The sequence below is a fragment of the Labeo rohita genome, chromosome 9 (genome assembly GCF_022985175.1).
Source record: "Labeo rohita strain BAU-BD-2019 chromosome 9, IGBB_LRoh.1.0, whole genome shotgun sequence".
In the NCBI taxonomy this organism is placed as follows: Eukaryota; Metazoa; Chordata; class Actinopteri; order Cypriniformes; family Cyprinidae; genus Labeo; species Labeo rohita.
Window position 1 is genome coordinate 31,659,375 of NC_066877.1, and position 14,740 is coordinate 31,674,114.

Here is a 14,740-nt window from a genome sequence, read left to right on the forward strand (position 1 = left end):
GAATGATAGTGTGAGTGTGCTTGAAGCGAGGCATAGAGATACAGTGACAGATCCACACCTTACTGCCAGATACACAATGATACACACTCAGACCTGAAGAGAAGAGAGCACAGCAGGCTCATAGACGCTAACAAGTGTAGACCGGGAGCTAAAAGATGATGCATGAAAGATCTTGAGAAGATCTGTTCAATTCAGTTCAGAGTTTGCAACTTCCTACTTGGAAAGTGCAACAGGACAGTAAATAAAATCAGACGTTTTGCAAGAGTTTTGGCTCACTTGGGGTTCCAACGAATTGATATTCAGAAACTATTATCTATTTGACTGTACTGAAACTATCCAATGGGAACAACTGGAGCTGGATATTGACACTTTGAATGAGCTTTCCAACACTGACACTGTTAGCAAAGTGAACTGAATCAACACTGAACCAAGTGGAGTCGAGTAATCGCACCATTTTGTTCTGTAAAGTTCTCTGCAGCTTCAAATGGCTCTAAACGATCCCAACTGAGGAAGAAGGGTCTGTTATTTTCGAAAAAAAAAAGATAATTTATATACTTATTAACCTTGTCTTGCTCTGCATGAACTGTGTATTGGTATGTGGAAAAACTCCCATTTTCTCCTCCAACTTCAAAATCGTCCTACATCACTGTTTTACCTGTAAAGGGCGTTTGACCTCCTTTGCATGTTCACTTTGTAAACACACTTGGGATTGGTACTTCTGCAGCGATGTAGGACAATTTCAAAGTTGGAGGAGAAAATGAAATGGACGACATACCCAAACTGTCATGAACCAGAATACAAAGAGTTCATGCAGAGCTAGACAAGACGAGGGTTTAAGGTTAAAAAGTATTTAAATTGTAGCCTTCTTCAAGTTCAAACTTATGGGCACCATAGAAATCCATTATATGAAGAAAAAAATCCTGAAATGTTTTCCTCAAAAAACAGAATTTCTTAACGACTGAAGAAAGAAAGACATGAACATCTTGGATGACAAGGGGGTGCATTATCTGTCAATTTTTGTTCGGGAAGTGAACTACTCCTTTTAAGATTTTTTTTTTTTTTTTTTTTGACAATTGTATACCTGCAAAAAATGCAATTTGGTTTGCTATACTTCTTGTTGGCAGTCAAACACCTGCATAATAGTGTTTTTCCTTACATGTCTCCTGTCTGATTTTAAATGCTTTTGTATTGCACTTTCCCAGGAGATATCTGGAAATGAAGACTTTCCAAATGGCAACTGCTGGATATTCATGGACCAGAGGTGAATGGAGACGCTCATTTACTGAAATGACAACTCCAGCATCCAATTTTCTCTCAGAAGAACATCTTTGAAGGTGAGAATATATAACCCATCCTTACTTTTAGCTTTTGCTACTGTAGGTTCTGCTGTTATGAAACATGAAAAGGTCTTACACTTGTAGCGTGAGAAAGAGGAGCCGCTTTAGAAGGAAAAGAGGTGATGCTTCAGTTCATATGTACAGTTTTAACGAAGCAGCTGTGGTTTACCAAGATATACAAGGACGCTTGAATAATGATTGGTTTGTCCTGACTGCTCTCTTGTCTTTGGTACATCAGCCCCACATTTCAGCCTCCTCATCAACCCCCTTTTTTTTACTTTTTCTTTTCCTTTTTTCTTAAAAAAAAAAAGAGCAACAAATTCACCGACATCATTTCCACGTCCCCTCCGATGAGATGAAGATCACCTCCCCTCTGTACTTCACTCCTCTACGCCCGCACTGCACTTCCTCTGTCCCTCTTTCTCACTGCCGTCCGAATAACCCTTCCTCGCACATTCACGCAGCCTCTCACCCAAACATACAGAACGAAAAACAGAAACTTAAAATCAAACAGAGCAAAATGAAAGTCCTCCAGAAAGCAACGCCACGTGAAGTGTTCACCGCTTCTGAGAGTTAAGCATCACTTTAGACACGAAGTTGACAATGGCTGTGGCCGGTTGGTCGGGATCCATCTCGGCGAACAGGTGACTGACGTTGTCTGTCGTGCTGCCTTGCTTTCTGGCCACAAAGCCAAAGAACCTGTGAGGAGAAGAAAAAGAATTCTCTTAAAGTAGATTAAAATAAACAACCACTATTTTAAATTGTAATAATATTTCACAGTATTAATGGTTTTTATCTACATGTTTAATTAAACACAGCCTTAATGAGCAGAAAAGACATTAAAAATCTAACTGATCACAAACTTTTGAATGGCAGAGAATATGTAAGCAGTCCCAGTAAAAAAAAAAAAATAATAATAATAATATATATATATATATATATATGAAATTTCCATAATTTTTTCCAGATTTCCAGAAAAAAAATCACACTTTACAATTTAACTGAAATTTTTTTTTTCAGAAACCTGCACACTAGTGAGAATTGTGGTTATGTGCTTAATTATCATGAAAATATTGCCACAATGCAAAATAAATAAATAAATAATAATACAAAAATGTAGACCTCTTGTAGAAAATATTTTTTTTATATACTTTAATATAATTTCTTCTCTTTTTAGTATTCATATTGGTGTGAAATGAATGACCTGCCCATGTTTTCATAAAATTCACCCATTATGTCTTCAAATGCAAAGTCTTTCCTAACAAAACATGACCATACTATGGTCATGAAATCACAACTTCAACAATTTTTATAGTTGCATTGTACATGTGAGCTCTGGCATGCATGTTAAATACACAACCACGTGATCTGAACATATATAAACCCAGCAGCATTGTTCATTTTGTCGTAGTATTAAATCTGAGCTTCTCTTCTCATCTCCTGAACCACAACAGCAGAAATGACGTTCATTGTGAACGCCTCTAACATCATGTGCTTTCATCCTCAGCCCAGTCTGATGATCTATTCCTGCTGTGTAAGATATCTGAACACTGCATCAACAGCACAGCGCTTTATTACACAGCCGTTCCAGCCCGATCTCTTTCAAAAGCGGCCCAGAACGAGCGGTGAGGGCTGTCACATGCCTCATTGCTCCGAGAGTGTAAAGTGTCTTGTGCGTGAAAACTCAAGTGCTTAGTAAAGAGATCTGCTCAGATTGGGTGTGAGAGGATCATATCGTACTTCGATTTTGGGCCAAACCTCAATGATTTGTTGAATGAAACTGGCTCTTTTTTTGTATCTTTAAAGAGATAATTTGCCAAAAATAGAAATTCTGTCATCATTTACTCATCCTCAGGTATTTCAAACCTGTATGAGTTTGTCTATTCTTTTCAACACAAATGATTTTCTGATAAATGCTGGTAACCAAACAAAACAAAAAATACTATGGAAGTCAAAGTCTACCAGCAGCCGTTTTGTTACTAACATTCAATAAAGGAAGAAGCTCATACAGGTTTGGAACAACTTGAAGGTGAGTCAATGACAAAAGTTAGAACGTTGAAGCATCTGAAAAGCATTTATCCTTCACGTATGTAGTGTGTGGCCTCGGAGGGTAAATCATGACACGCATGTGTGAGGGATAGCAGGTTAGCGTCATGTTCTGTGCCGTTAGCTGAGACGGATGAGATCACAATCCCACTCATTCATCATAATAGCCCTGAGCACAGGCACTCTATCCCATGATGCACCAGGGAGGGGGAGCAGCTCTTGGGACTGATGCATATCTAAACTGCTTTCAGATAACAGCGTCTGCTAAGCTGCAAAAGATCAAGTTCAGTGTCATCAAAACTTACTTTGCATTGCCACCCTCTGGTTTGCTCCACCTGGAACGACATTGAAAACAGATTATAGATGTTTAACTTTGGGCAACTACAGCAATAACTACTGTAAATAATAATAATAATAATAATATTTCAAGGAGCTTTACAAGAGATAAAAATCATGAAAAACAATGCAATAAAACTACTAAATAGTAAATACTAAAAACTTGCATTTTGAGAAAAAAATTTAATATAGACACATCAATTCAAAATTGAAAAAAACGTTTCCTGAAGAACACTTGACAGCACTGTAAAATTTTTCCTAAGTTGTAAATAAATTTGATTTTTAGAGTGTTTTAAAAGAAAATTCTATTTCAGTCTTTCTACTTCAAAATTTCTTAAGTTATTGTTTTACTTGCTGTTTCTTAGTAATTCATTGTGAAATTTACCAGCAATTTCTGAGTAAAAACACCAATTTTTTTTTTTTTTTTTTTTTTTTTTTGTGTAATAGTACTTATAGAATGTATTTATAGAAATGTGTTTCCACAATGCTAAAACGTTCTGAATGGATCTTAGTGTATATAGTTTTGTGTATTTAATCACAAAAATCTCTGCTCTGTTATTTTTCCTTTTACATTCTATATTCAATTTCTATTTTTTCCACACATTTCTTAAGAAGTTATTTTTTTGTGTGTATGTCTTTAATTCCTCATTTGTGGGATGAGAAGCTAGGGGAAAAAAATCACTACACTAAATCACGTGTACATATGAAGTGTTTATTTGCAAAAACAGATAACTCTTCTTTTTTTTTCTAACTTTCAAAAATCACATTTTTTATGTTTTATTGTGTTAGTGTGTTTTTTTTTTTTTTTTTTGTTTTTTTTTGTTTAACTTAATCAAAATAACCCATCTGCAGTTTGATTGAGATTAATTGGAATGCACAATGAAAACACATGATTTTTGGAAATTGTTAAAAACTGAGTTACCTGTTTTTGCAAATAAACACTTCTTATACATGTACAGTTGCATGCGAAAGTTTGGGAACCCCTTGCACAATCTGTGAAAATGTGAGTCATTGTAACAAAATAAGGCGGGCGGTGAAAATTTGATCTTCAAATGGAGGATTTTTCTGAAGAACAGTGCTCAGTTTAACTTTTCACAACAAACAAGGGACTCATGAACAACCATCACAAAACAGTATTAAGAACCAAGGGTTCCCAAACTTTTGAAAGGGGTTCTTTTAAAACTTTCAGCTATTGTTTTGTCTTGTGGACTATATGTAAACATCTTTTATGTAAAATCTTTTTCTCAGGACAGTACTAAATAAAAAATAACAAGCATTTTGCATTCTCTCTTATTATTATTATTTTTTTTTAATGATTCACATTTTCACAGATTCTGCAAGGGGTTCTCAAACTTTCGCATGCAACTGTATGTATGTGACAAATTAAGAATCTTCAAAGAACCCCCTTAAAACTTGTAATAATGAGCAACATTAACAGCAATACTGCCTGACAAGCACAAACAAAATTCTGATCCTATCACCTGATCCTCTGATGTAAATGTTGTATAAATGATGTATAAATGTTGCGATATTGACTTGTGTGGCTAAAATGAATGGTAATGTTTCAGGTTTTGCTTACTTCCTCTCCTGTGGATCAATGTCGCAGAACGTGACTGTGCTGATGGGATAATGTCGTCTGAAGAAAAGCCTGTTGAAGAAATGACAGGTATGCGTTTTAAAACATTGTCATGTGTAGCTTTTGAATACATTAAGATTTAAATAAAGAGAGAGAGAGACTCACTTTCTCTGGTTGTCAGTGAGCGTGATGCCTTGTGCCGACACCTTGAAGTGAACAATGGTGGCTGAAGGCGCGGGACCGGCTGCCATGGTTTCTGAGATGGCCTTGGCAATGGCCTGAGGCCCAGTCAGAGACTCCATATCCACAGAGTTTATGTACAGGACATTGCATGCTGGGGAAGACAAGAAAACATGCATAGATCAATAACTATGCTGGTATCCACAGAGAATTAAATTACAGCTGCATTATGTAATGCAGATGCACCTTAAACTCTAATCTTCATACATAGTGATTTCGTCAAACACGCATATCATTAGTATATTCTGCATTTGCATAATCCAGTGGTTCTCAAAGTGTGGGTCGGCGGTATCGGACTAAAATTCTGAAATATCATTCATACTCACATGTAAAAACATGCTGCATCCAGTGTTATTTTAGTGTTATTTATACTAAATATAAATATTTTGAATTAGCCTTTATCTGTATATTTTCCATTTTCATTAGATTTTTTTATTTATATATATATATATGCTTACATTTATTTTTAAAGTAATTTTTGTATTTTAAACTTTTTTTTAAATCTAATATTTCTGTTTGATTTTAGCTTTATTTCAGTGAAGAAAAAGTAGTTGCAGGTTCAATAGTTGCATCTTTAAAATATTCTATGTATTTTTGCATGCATTTTAAATGCGTTTCCTTTTTTATTACTAAAAAGACCATGTCTTTTTTTTTTAAATGTCATCTATGATACAATTCAACAGCTCAAGAAATTGAGAACCACTGGCATCATCTATCAGTAGGTCCATGCATATGGTAATCTAACATCAGTCATAAAGGAACATGCCATATTCAAATAGAAAGGTGTTCTTGAAATACAGTCGAGGCCTTAACAAAAAGCTGAAAACACAGCAGCCGAACAGTTTTTAGCAGACAGGTGAAGGTGCTTCTGGAGGTCTGAACCATCACATGCACAGACAGTAGTAAAAGAGGAGTGTGATTCTCTCTCTAGACACGGCAGTCAAAGTCAGGTTAAACAAAATGACAGACAAATAAATAAAATACGCAGAGCATCGCTGGGTTTACCATGGGATTCAGCTGGACTCTTCTGCCCTAAATCATTTCCACAGGAGTGACACCAGGATGGGGAAGAACATGGCAGTTGGTTCAGAGTTGATATCAGATCACAAACAAGTAACAGAGCTAGTGTGACTGCACAATTTGTTTCTTTCCCAAAATATTGATTTGAAATATTGAAATACAGTCCAGAATTTCTGACTGTTTAAAAACAAAAATGTTCAGCTCGTGTTTTGTTAAATGTGTGTTTTAATGTTTATTGTTTGGTCCATGTAGTTGTGTAAGTGTAGATCAAATCAGTAGTGTGCCACAAATCAATAGATTTTAATCTGAACCTGAATATGGAACATTGCATTTTATAAGGTTCAGAGGAATAAAAAGATATAAATAAGTGACTGATTTTATACTATTAATCACTGATGTGAATATTCTCACCTGCACCCTGTTTGAGCATCTCTGCTGCTGGATTAGTCGGTGTTGCGATCTCAGGGGACTCCTCCAGAGGATCTGTAAAAATGACAGTGGGTCAAAGTTTAAACTGTGCACATCCTGGCCATTTGAATGCTATGACCTGCCGTTGTGCTGCGAGAATTCTTGCTATGCTAGGAATCAAAGCGCCTGGCTAACACACTGTCACACAGTGTTTGAAAAGTCAGAGATGCACACATAAAGGTGTGTGGTTTCATGCCCCTTGACACCTGGATGGCATATAGCAGTTGGCTGAGGACGGAGGCCAGCTGAATGCGCAGACCTTGTAAAACACTCACAATTATTCACACCGGGCAAACAGGACATACATCATCATGACAGAGAGCGCAGCTAAGTGAGGTCATGATGAGAGGGCATGTACAGTATGTACACAAAGTCACACTGGAAATACAAAGTGTGCATCTGGTCTTACTTTTGTATTATGTGGTGCATTTTTGCTTTAACAGTTTCACTCAAACTTTTGCTCACACTTGAGCAAAATAGTTAAGATGTGTAGGTTTCCATCCTTGCAATGTTATGTAAATTGCATGAAAATTGGATAAAACACCAAGATGCACATAAAAAAATATATATAAAATCCATATGCACTTCCACGAGATAGATAATTTTTTCATGCACATAAGCTACAATAAAACACATTTATCAAATACATTTATAGTGCATGTAAACTTCCAAAACTTGAAAAATGCAAGCAAATATGTGACCATGGACCACAAAACTAGTCATAAGGGTCAATTTTTTGATTTAGACATAATTGGAAACCTGAATAAATAAGTTTTCCATTGATGTGTGGTTTTTTGATGGTAGGCCATCAATAGTTGGCCGAGATGATTTGAAAATCTGGAATCTGAGGGTAAATCAAATAAATCAAATAAATGCAAATAAATTAAAATATTGAGAAAATTGCCTTTAAAGTTGTCCAAATGCAATTCTAAGCAATGCATATTACTAATCAAAAATTACGTTTTGATATATTTATGGTAGGGATGATCTACATGATCTTTACTCATTATCCTAATGATTTTAGCATAAAAGAAAAATCGACCCAAATAATGTATTCTTGGCTGTTGCTACAAACATACCTGTGCTACTTGGTTTTGGGGTTTAACAGAGCCTTTTCTCTATGGCTCTAAACTGAAAAGGTATATTTTTTTTTAATATTATATAAAAAGTCACAGCAGCTTGTGCAGTGTAAAAAAAAAACTCCAAAACAAAACGCCAATTTTACTCATTATTTTTATGATATTCTGATTTCTTTTTATTGTTATTTGATCGGTGACTTACATTTTTAAATAAATGTATTAAAAATTTTAAAAATAAAATATTGATATATAATAAATAAATATATAATTTATTTTACTTTTTATTTTCACATTTAATTTATGAAAGGAAAAAAAAAAGACTTTTTACTGCAGTCTCAGACTTTTGGACACCACTTTAAGTGTGGGAAAAGTGATATGACATCTCACCTCTGGTTGGTATGACTAGTTTGCAGGGCAGAGCCAGCGGAGTGATGGAGTGCTGGTAGACCAGTGCAGACAGGCAGCCTGAACACACAAGATGAAAACAAAATTGGGGTTAGATTTACGAGCGGGAATCAGAGGAGGGAATACTTTACATTACAACTTTGATGGCTGGCATTGACAATCCATAAATCCATGTTGTTGACCAGTCATGTCAGTGAAAGCTGGACAACAAGAGGGACAGTCATACCGGCACATGGTTCAACCTCCAGAGTCTTACTTTATTAAACCACTTTGACTATATTAGGAAAAACAAACTCTGGAGAGACTTTGTTTGGGCAGAATGTTTCCTACTGCTCATGAGAAACAGCGGAACTGCGGAAGCAAAATGTCCAGGTTAATGATGGAAAGGAGTCCTTGTTGCCAAATTTAAATGTTATTATCAGTTTTTAAACTCTCCTCCTTCAGCAATCAGATTTTATCAACACTAACAGGAAATGAGGACAGTTCACTTTAAGGCCCTTTTACAGGAATAGTTCATTTCTAAATAGCTACTCACCTTTATTGTTCTAAAGCTGACTTTCTTTTTTAAGTAAACCTAAAAGTACTGTAAATGATGACACAAGCTGTCAAGCTCCAAAAACAAAAATACATAAATTCAAATATGGCACTGTTGAAAGCAGTGTTAGGGGTAATGCATTACAAATAATGCAAGTTATGTAATCAGATTACTTTTTTTTAAGTAACTAATAAGGTAATGCATTACTTGCATTATCGAAATCAGGAGTAAGTGCAGAGGCGTTGTGTGCACTGTGTAAGCATGAAGCTTACTGTAGTTCTAGACTGAATGTCAACATGCATTTACTCCTCTCACTTGCACAAAAACACATTCAGTATTCCTCAAAATGAATAAAAAGTGAAATGCAAACTTAGAATATGACGCATCCCATTTTATAAACTAATGTCTTTACTGCTGACCTTCGGTGATTCAGTTCAACCATACTAATAAACAAAAATGACTTTTCTTCAGCCTGAGGCTTATTTATTTCACTTTTGGTATGAAAGGGCTTTTAACTACAGTTAAAGTCAAAAGTTTACACACACCTTGCAGAATCTGCAAAATGTTATTTTACCAAAATATGAGGGATCATACAAAATGCATGTTATTTGTTTTTAGTACTGACCTGAATAAGAGAAAATGATTATAAAAATGACCAAAAAGTCAAAAGTTTATATACGCTTGATTCTTAATACTGTGTTGTTACCTGTTTTTTTTTTTTTTTAAGTAATAGTTGTTTATGGGTTCCTTGTGTGTCCTGAACAGATAAACTGCCTGCTGTTCTTCAGAAAAATCCTTCAGGTCCCACAAACTCGTATGCAACTATAACAGAAGGTTCAAACACTCACTGATGCTTCAGAAGGAAAAACAATACATTAAGAAAACATTTTGAATTTGAAGATCAGGGTAAATTTATCTTATTTTGTCTTCTGGGAAACATGTAAGTATCTTCTGTAGCTTCTGAAGGGCAGTACTAAATGTAAAAAATATGATATTTAGGCAAAATGTTGGTTCAAAAGTTTACACCCCTGGCTCTTAATGCATTGTTTTTCCTTCTGGAGCATCAGTGAGTGTTTGAACCTTCTATAATAGTTGCATACCTGAGTCCCTCAGTTGTCCTCAGTGTGAAAAGATGGATCTCAATATCATACAGTCATTGTTGGAAAGAATTAAAGTACACAAAAATGCTAAAAAACCAAAGAATTTGTGGGATTTTTCTGAAGAACAGCGGGCAGTTTAACTGTTCAGGACAAACAAGGGACTCATGAACAACTATCACTAAACAAAAAAAAAAAAACAGCTGTGGATCATTCAGGTAACATTATTAAGAATCAAATATATTTAAACTTTTGAATGGGGTAATTTTTATAAATTCAACTATTTTCTCTTGTGGACTATATGTAAATCTTTCATGTGAAATATCTTATTCAGGTCAGCACTAAATAAAAAATAACATGCATTTTGTATGATCCCTCTTATTTTGGTAAAATAATTAACATTTTGCAGATTCTGTAAACTTTTGATCTTAACTCTTTTGACAACTTCTATCATACATTTATGGAGGTTTTTGTCTTTTTTTTGATAGCTGTGGTCATTGTTTACTGCATGAAAAGTAGCTTAGATTCTACAGAAATTCACCTTTTGTATTTACAGGAAAATATTAACAGCATATGGGTTTGAATTACATGAAGATAAGCAAATGATAACATTTTTTGGGAGTCCTGGCAGAGATTCAGCTGGAGGAGTGGAGCTTAAACACTTCTGTACATTTATAAACATGACTGTTATTCCCGACAACACAGAAATCCTGCCAAATTTCACCCACACCTGCTTTCGTTCTTACAAATCAGAGATTTCCTTTGTCTGCTTCTCTGCTTTTTGTAATAAACACACGCTTACGCAGTGGTTACTGTAACAGGATGTTTGAGCTCTTATGCAAGTTGCCCAGCCCTGAACTTTTATGTCTCTGTATTTGATGTGGAGGGGGGCATATTGGAGAAGACAGCACTGTCCGTTGAACATACTAGGCCTCCGTGTAATGTGGTCAGCAGACAGTAAATTAGAGAGGGGCCGTCTTTTAGCTGTACTTAATAATGTCAGCTGCTTCCATGCTGTCGTTTGGACTACATATGTTGTACAGCTTTCTGGAAGCTACATGGACAGCTTGATTTAAAGTGAAGGATTCACATGCTAACTTGTATTGAAGAGCAAAAACCACACAAGCATTTGTTCTACAAGTTTGACAGATAGGGCTTTCACATTAGTGAACGTTCAACAAATCATTCTTGCATCAGTGTTTGCTAGCTACGAGGCTATGTCGGCAAAAATTCTGTGAAAAAAAGTAAAAAAATGAATCCAGCGTGGCTCAATCTAATTAAAAATAACTATTTTAATGTGTTTGCAACATGCTAACACTAAACACAGCTCAACAGGTTTCAGATCAATTTAGTTTGCTTTGAAATTTCAACAGTTTGATTTACCAAAGTACGGCTCGTTAGGACAGCCCTTCAGTCTCACGCCTTTGGGACTCGTCTCAATCAGAAAATGTCTCACCAACTCATTAGTGACGTCTCCAGCTGAAATAAAGATGGAATAAAAATTGTAAATAAAGTAACAACACAGCATTATAAAAGCAACCAATAATAGTACAATTTGTATAACAGACTCTAAATTACATTATTCGATTCTAAGTGAAACCCCCTGTTGCTATCTGTAAATTTACCTAAATTACCATATTTGTTCATATTTACAGTATTTATTGATTATTTGTACACAATCAACTGAATTGGTGCTCCTCAAAAATCTCCTCAAAACAATATTCCATGTCTATTAATTTAAATAATTAAATAAGTGTGTATTGAATGGACATGAAATGAACCTTTTTAATAAAATAAAAAACATTAAATAGACATTAAATAAATCTACAAACATAAATAAATACATTCTCAAAATCTTAACAGTATTTCATGTCCATTAATGTAATATAAATAATAAAAAAAACATTTATTCATTAAATGGACATAACATAAATCTACAAGAAGAAATACACTCTCAAAATCTTAAAACAGTATTTCATGTCCATTCATTTAATATTATTAAAAAAATATATATTTATTCATTAAATGGACATAAAATAAATCTACAAAACGTAATACAATCTCAAAATCTTAAAAACTTTTTTTTTAAGTCCATTAATTTAATTAAATTAATTTAAAAATATTTACAATATTTCATGTCCGTTAATTGAATATAACTAAAATTAACTAACCATTAAATGGTCATTAAATCAATCTATAAAAAATAAATAATTTTAAAATCTTAAAAACATGTCCATTAATTTAATATAATTAAAAAGTTTTTTTTTTTTTTTTTCATTAAATGGACATTAAATAAATCTATAAAAAATAAATATATTCTCAAAATCTTAAAAACATGTCCATTAATTTAATATAATTAAATTAAATGGACACAAGATAAATCTACCAAAATAAATACATTGTCAAAATCTTAAAAGCAGTATTTCTTCCCCATTAATTTAATATAATTAAAATAAAAAATATTAATTCATTTAAATGGACATTAAATAAATCTACAAAAGAAATACATTTTGAACTGTTGAAACTATTTTAATATATGGGGAAAAAAAAAAGTGTGTATAAGATTAACTGTTCCACGACTGACCAATGAGATCTGTGCAATAATATTAAGTACAAAGATTAAGTAGGGTTTTTAAAACTTCTGACAGTTAGTGCAGGTAAACCTTTGGTTTTCCTTACGAAATGCTTCAGTGTGTTGTTAGGTGTGTGTGTTTGTCCACTGCGGACGCAACAGGATTATGATCCAGGCGGGGTCAGATATCCTGTCTGGAATACATTTTGCAAATGATTATCTGCATTAGCCGCATGCCTGGAGGAGGCACATTAAATACCTTTCTTTGTAGGTTGCGCAGTTGGAGGTGGTGAGGCAACTTTCATGGCCAAGCCGTAGGCCCCTCTGAATGAATGACTGTCCCGAATGACAAAGGCTCCAGGATCTTGATCCTTCAGCATGTTGATCGCTAGAGTGACAAGGAGAAAATCACAAAGGCAGTTTATTTGTAGCATAATGGCATCTTAAAATGAATATAATCATTCCCTAAAAAAGGCTTTCTTTGTGGGACATGATGACACAGACATGCTATGCAAGTCCAAAAGGAATGACATCCCAGGTTATGTTTATTGTACAACCAAAAATACCAATAACCATAAAAAAAAATCTATGCATAACACTGGAGATTTAACTTCACAACAATATGCAAAACATGATATACACTCTTTCAATTAATATAAATATAAATATAATGTTTATATATAATAATATATTTTTACGTCACATTTTTTAAATATATTTATTATTATTATTATTATTATTATTATTATTATTATTTTATGATTACTTTATATGAGTCACTGGATAAAATCATCTCTCAAAAAGACATAAATAATCAAAATAAATATATATCAAAATAAATACATTATCAAAATCTTAAAAACAATATTTCATGTCCATTAATTTATTATAATTAAATTAAAAATATATATTTATTTATTAATTGATTAAATTGACATAAAATAAATGTACAAAAACAAATACATTTAAAAAATTTTAAAAACAGTATTTCATGTTCATTAATTTAATATAATTATACGTAAAAAAAAAAAAATTTATTTATTCATTCAAATGGACATGAAATAAATCTACCAAAAGAAATACAATCTCAATCTTAAAAACAGTATTTTTCATAAAAAAACAAAACAAAAATACTAATAATCCTACTACAAAAGCCTTCAAAAAATATGCAAAACAAAATATACACTCTTTCAATCAATATAAATATAATGTTTACATATAAATATATTAATGAATAACATTATTTTTTTATATTCACCAGGTGATTTTTTTTTTATTATTAACTTATGATTACTTTATATGAGTCACTGTGGATAAAAGCATCTGCTAAATGAATAAATGCAAGTGTATTTTTCACCATGTGGTATTTTTTATCATTATTCACCAGTTGGAGATGTGAAGGTGAAGGCTATAATATGTTAACAAATTGCTGTAATGTACCCTGCAGTTTTACACACAGAGAGATAGGGAGTTAGTGAAGCTAAGGAGGTTTGTTCGTTATCGTTAAGACAAGCTAATGAAGCAACAGATGCAGATGTTCGCTGGATTTAACCGAGCACACATGTCGGGTGCCGTGTGATGTCACTGCATGTGCTTGTGTTTAGAGAGGACTCCAGCGCAGATGATCTAATCCAATAAGAGCACAGAGGAGAACCAGATGTGGAGACCAACAGCGATTGACCTCATACAGGGTGGTGTGAGACATATTTTACTGTTTATGGGAGTTATAAGCCTCCATTCGGGGATCTAAATATAGATAAATTAACCCTGGAACACACATAGACTGTGCCCTTACCTTGGTCTCTGGAGATATCTGGTTTATACCAGAATTTGGACGTGTCTTGAACGAACTTCACGTTCAGCCTGGTCTCTGGACTTCCATCTGGGAAATGAAATACGCACCTTATTTAGCAGTCCATCAGCTGTAAACTGATATTATTTCAATATGCCTACGCTAATGAATGTGGTACTCTTTCAAAACTATACTGACACACACACACCTGTCTGAAATTACTCTCAGGATCATCAG

General features: G+C 33.8%; 1 protein-coding gene across 9 annotated transcripts in view; it reads right to left on the reverse strand.

Annotated features, from left to right (window-relative positions):
* Nucleotides 1-649: 649 nt before the first annotated feature.
* tns1b (tensin 1b) overlaps nt 650-14,740 on the reverse strand; it is a 312,091-nt gene continuing 298,000 nt past the window's right edge. For 8 of the 9 annotated variants that reach the window (XM_051119024.1, XM_051119021.1, XM_051119025.1 and 5 more), the window contains 10 exons: nt 14,507-14,593; nt 12,971-13,099; nt 11,523-11,618; nt 8,490-8,567; nt 6,967-7,038; nt 6,541-6,567; nt 5,461-5,629; nt 5,299-5,367; nt 3,689-3,718; nt 650-2,036 (listed from right to left, as the gene is read on the reverse strand). In XM_051119024.1, the coding sequence (XP_050974981.1) occupies nt 1,895-2,036; nt 3,689-3,718; nt 5,299-5,367; nt 5,461-5,629; nt 6,541-6,567; nt 6,967-7,038; nt 8,490-8,567; nt 11,523-11,618; nt 12,971-13,099; nt 14,507-14,593 (899 nt within the window). In that variant the 3' untranslated portion in view covers nt 650-1,894. The remainder of the gene's footprint in view (nt 2,037-3,688; nt 3,719-5,298; nt 5,368-5,460; nt 5,630-6,540; nt 6,568-6,966; nt 7,039-8,489; nt 8,568-11,522; nt 11,619-12,970; nt 13,100-14,506; nt 14,594-14,740) is intronic. The other variant, XM_051119023.1, reaches the window with a different exon arrangement.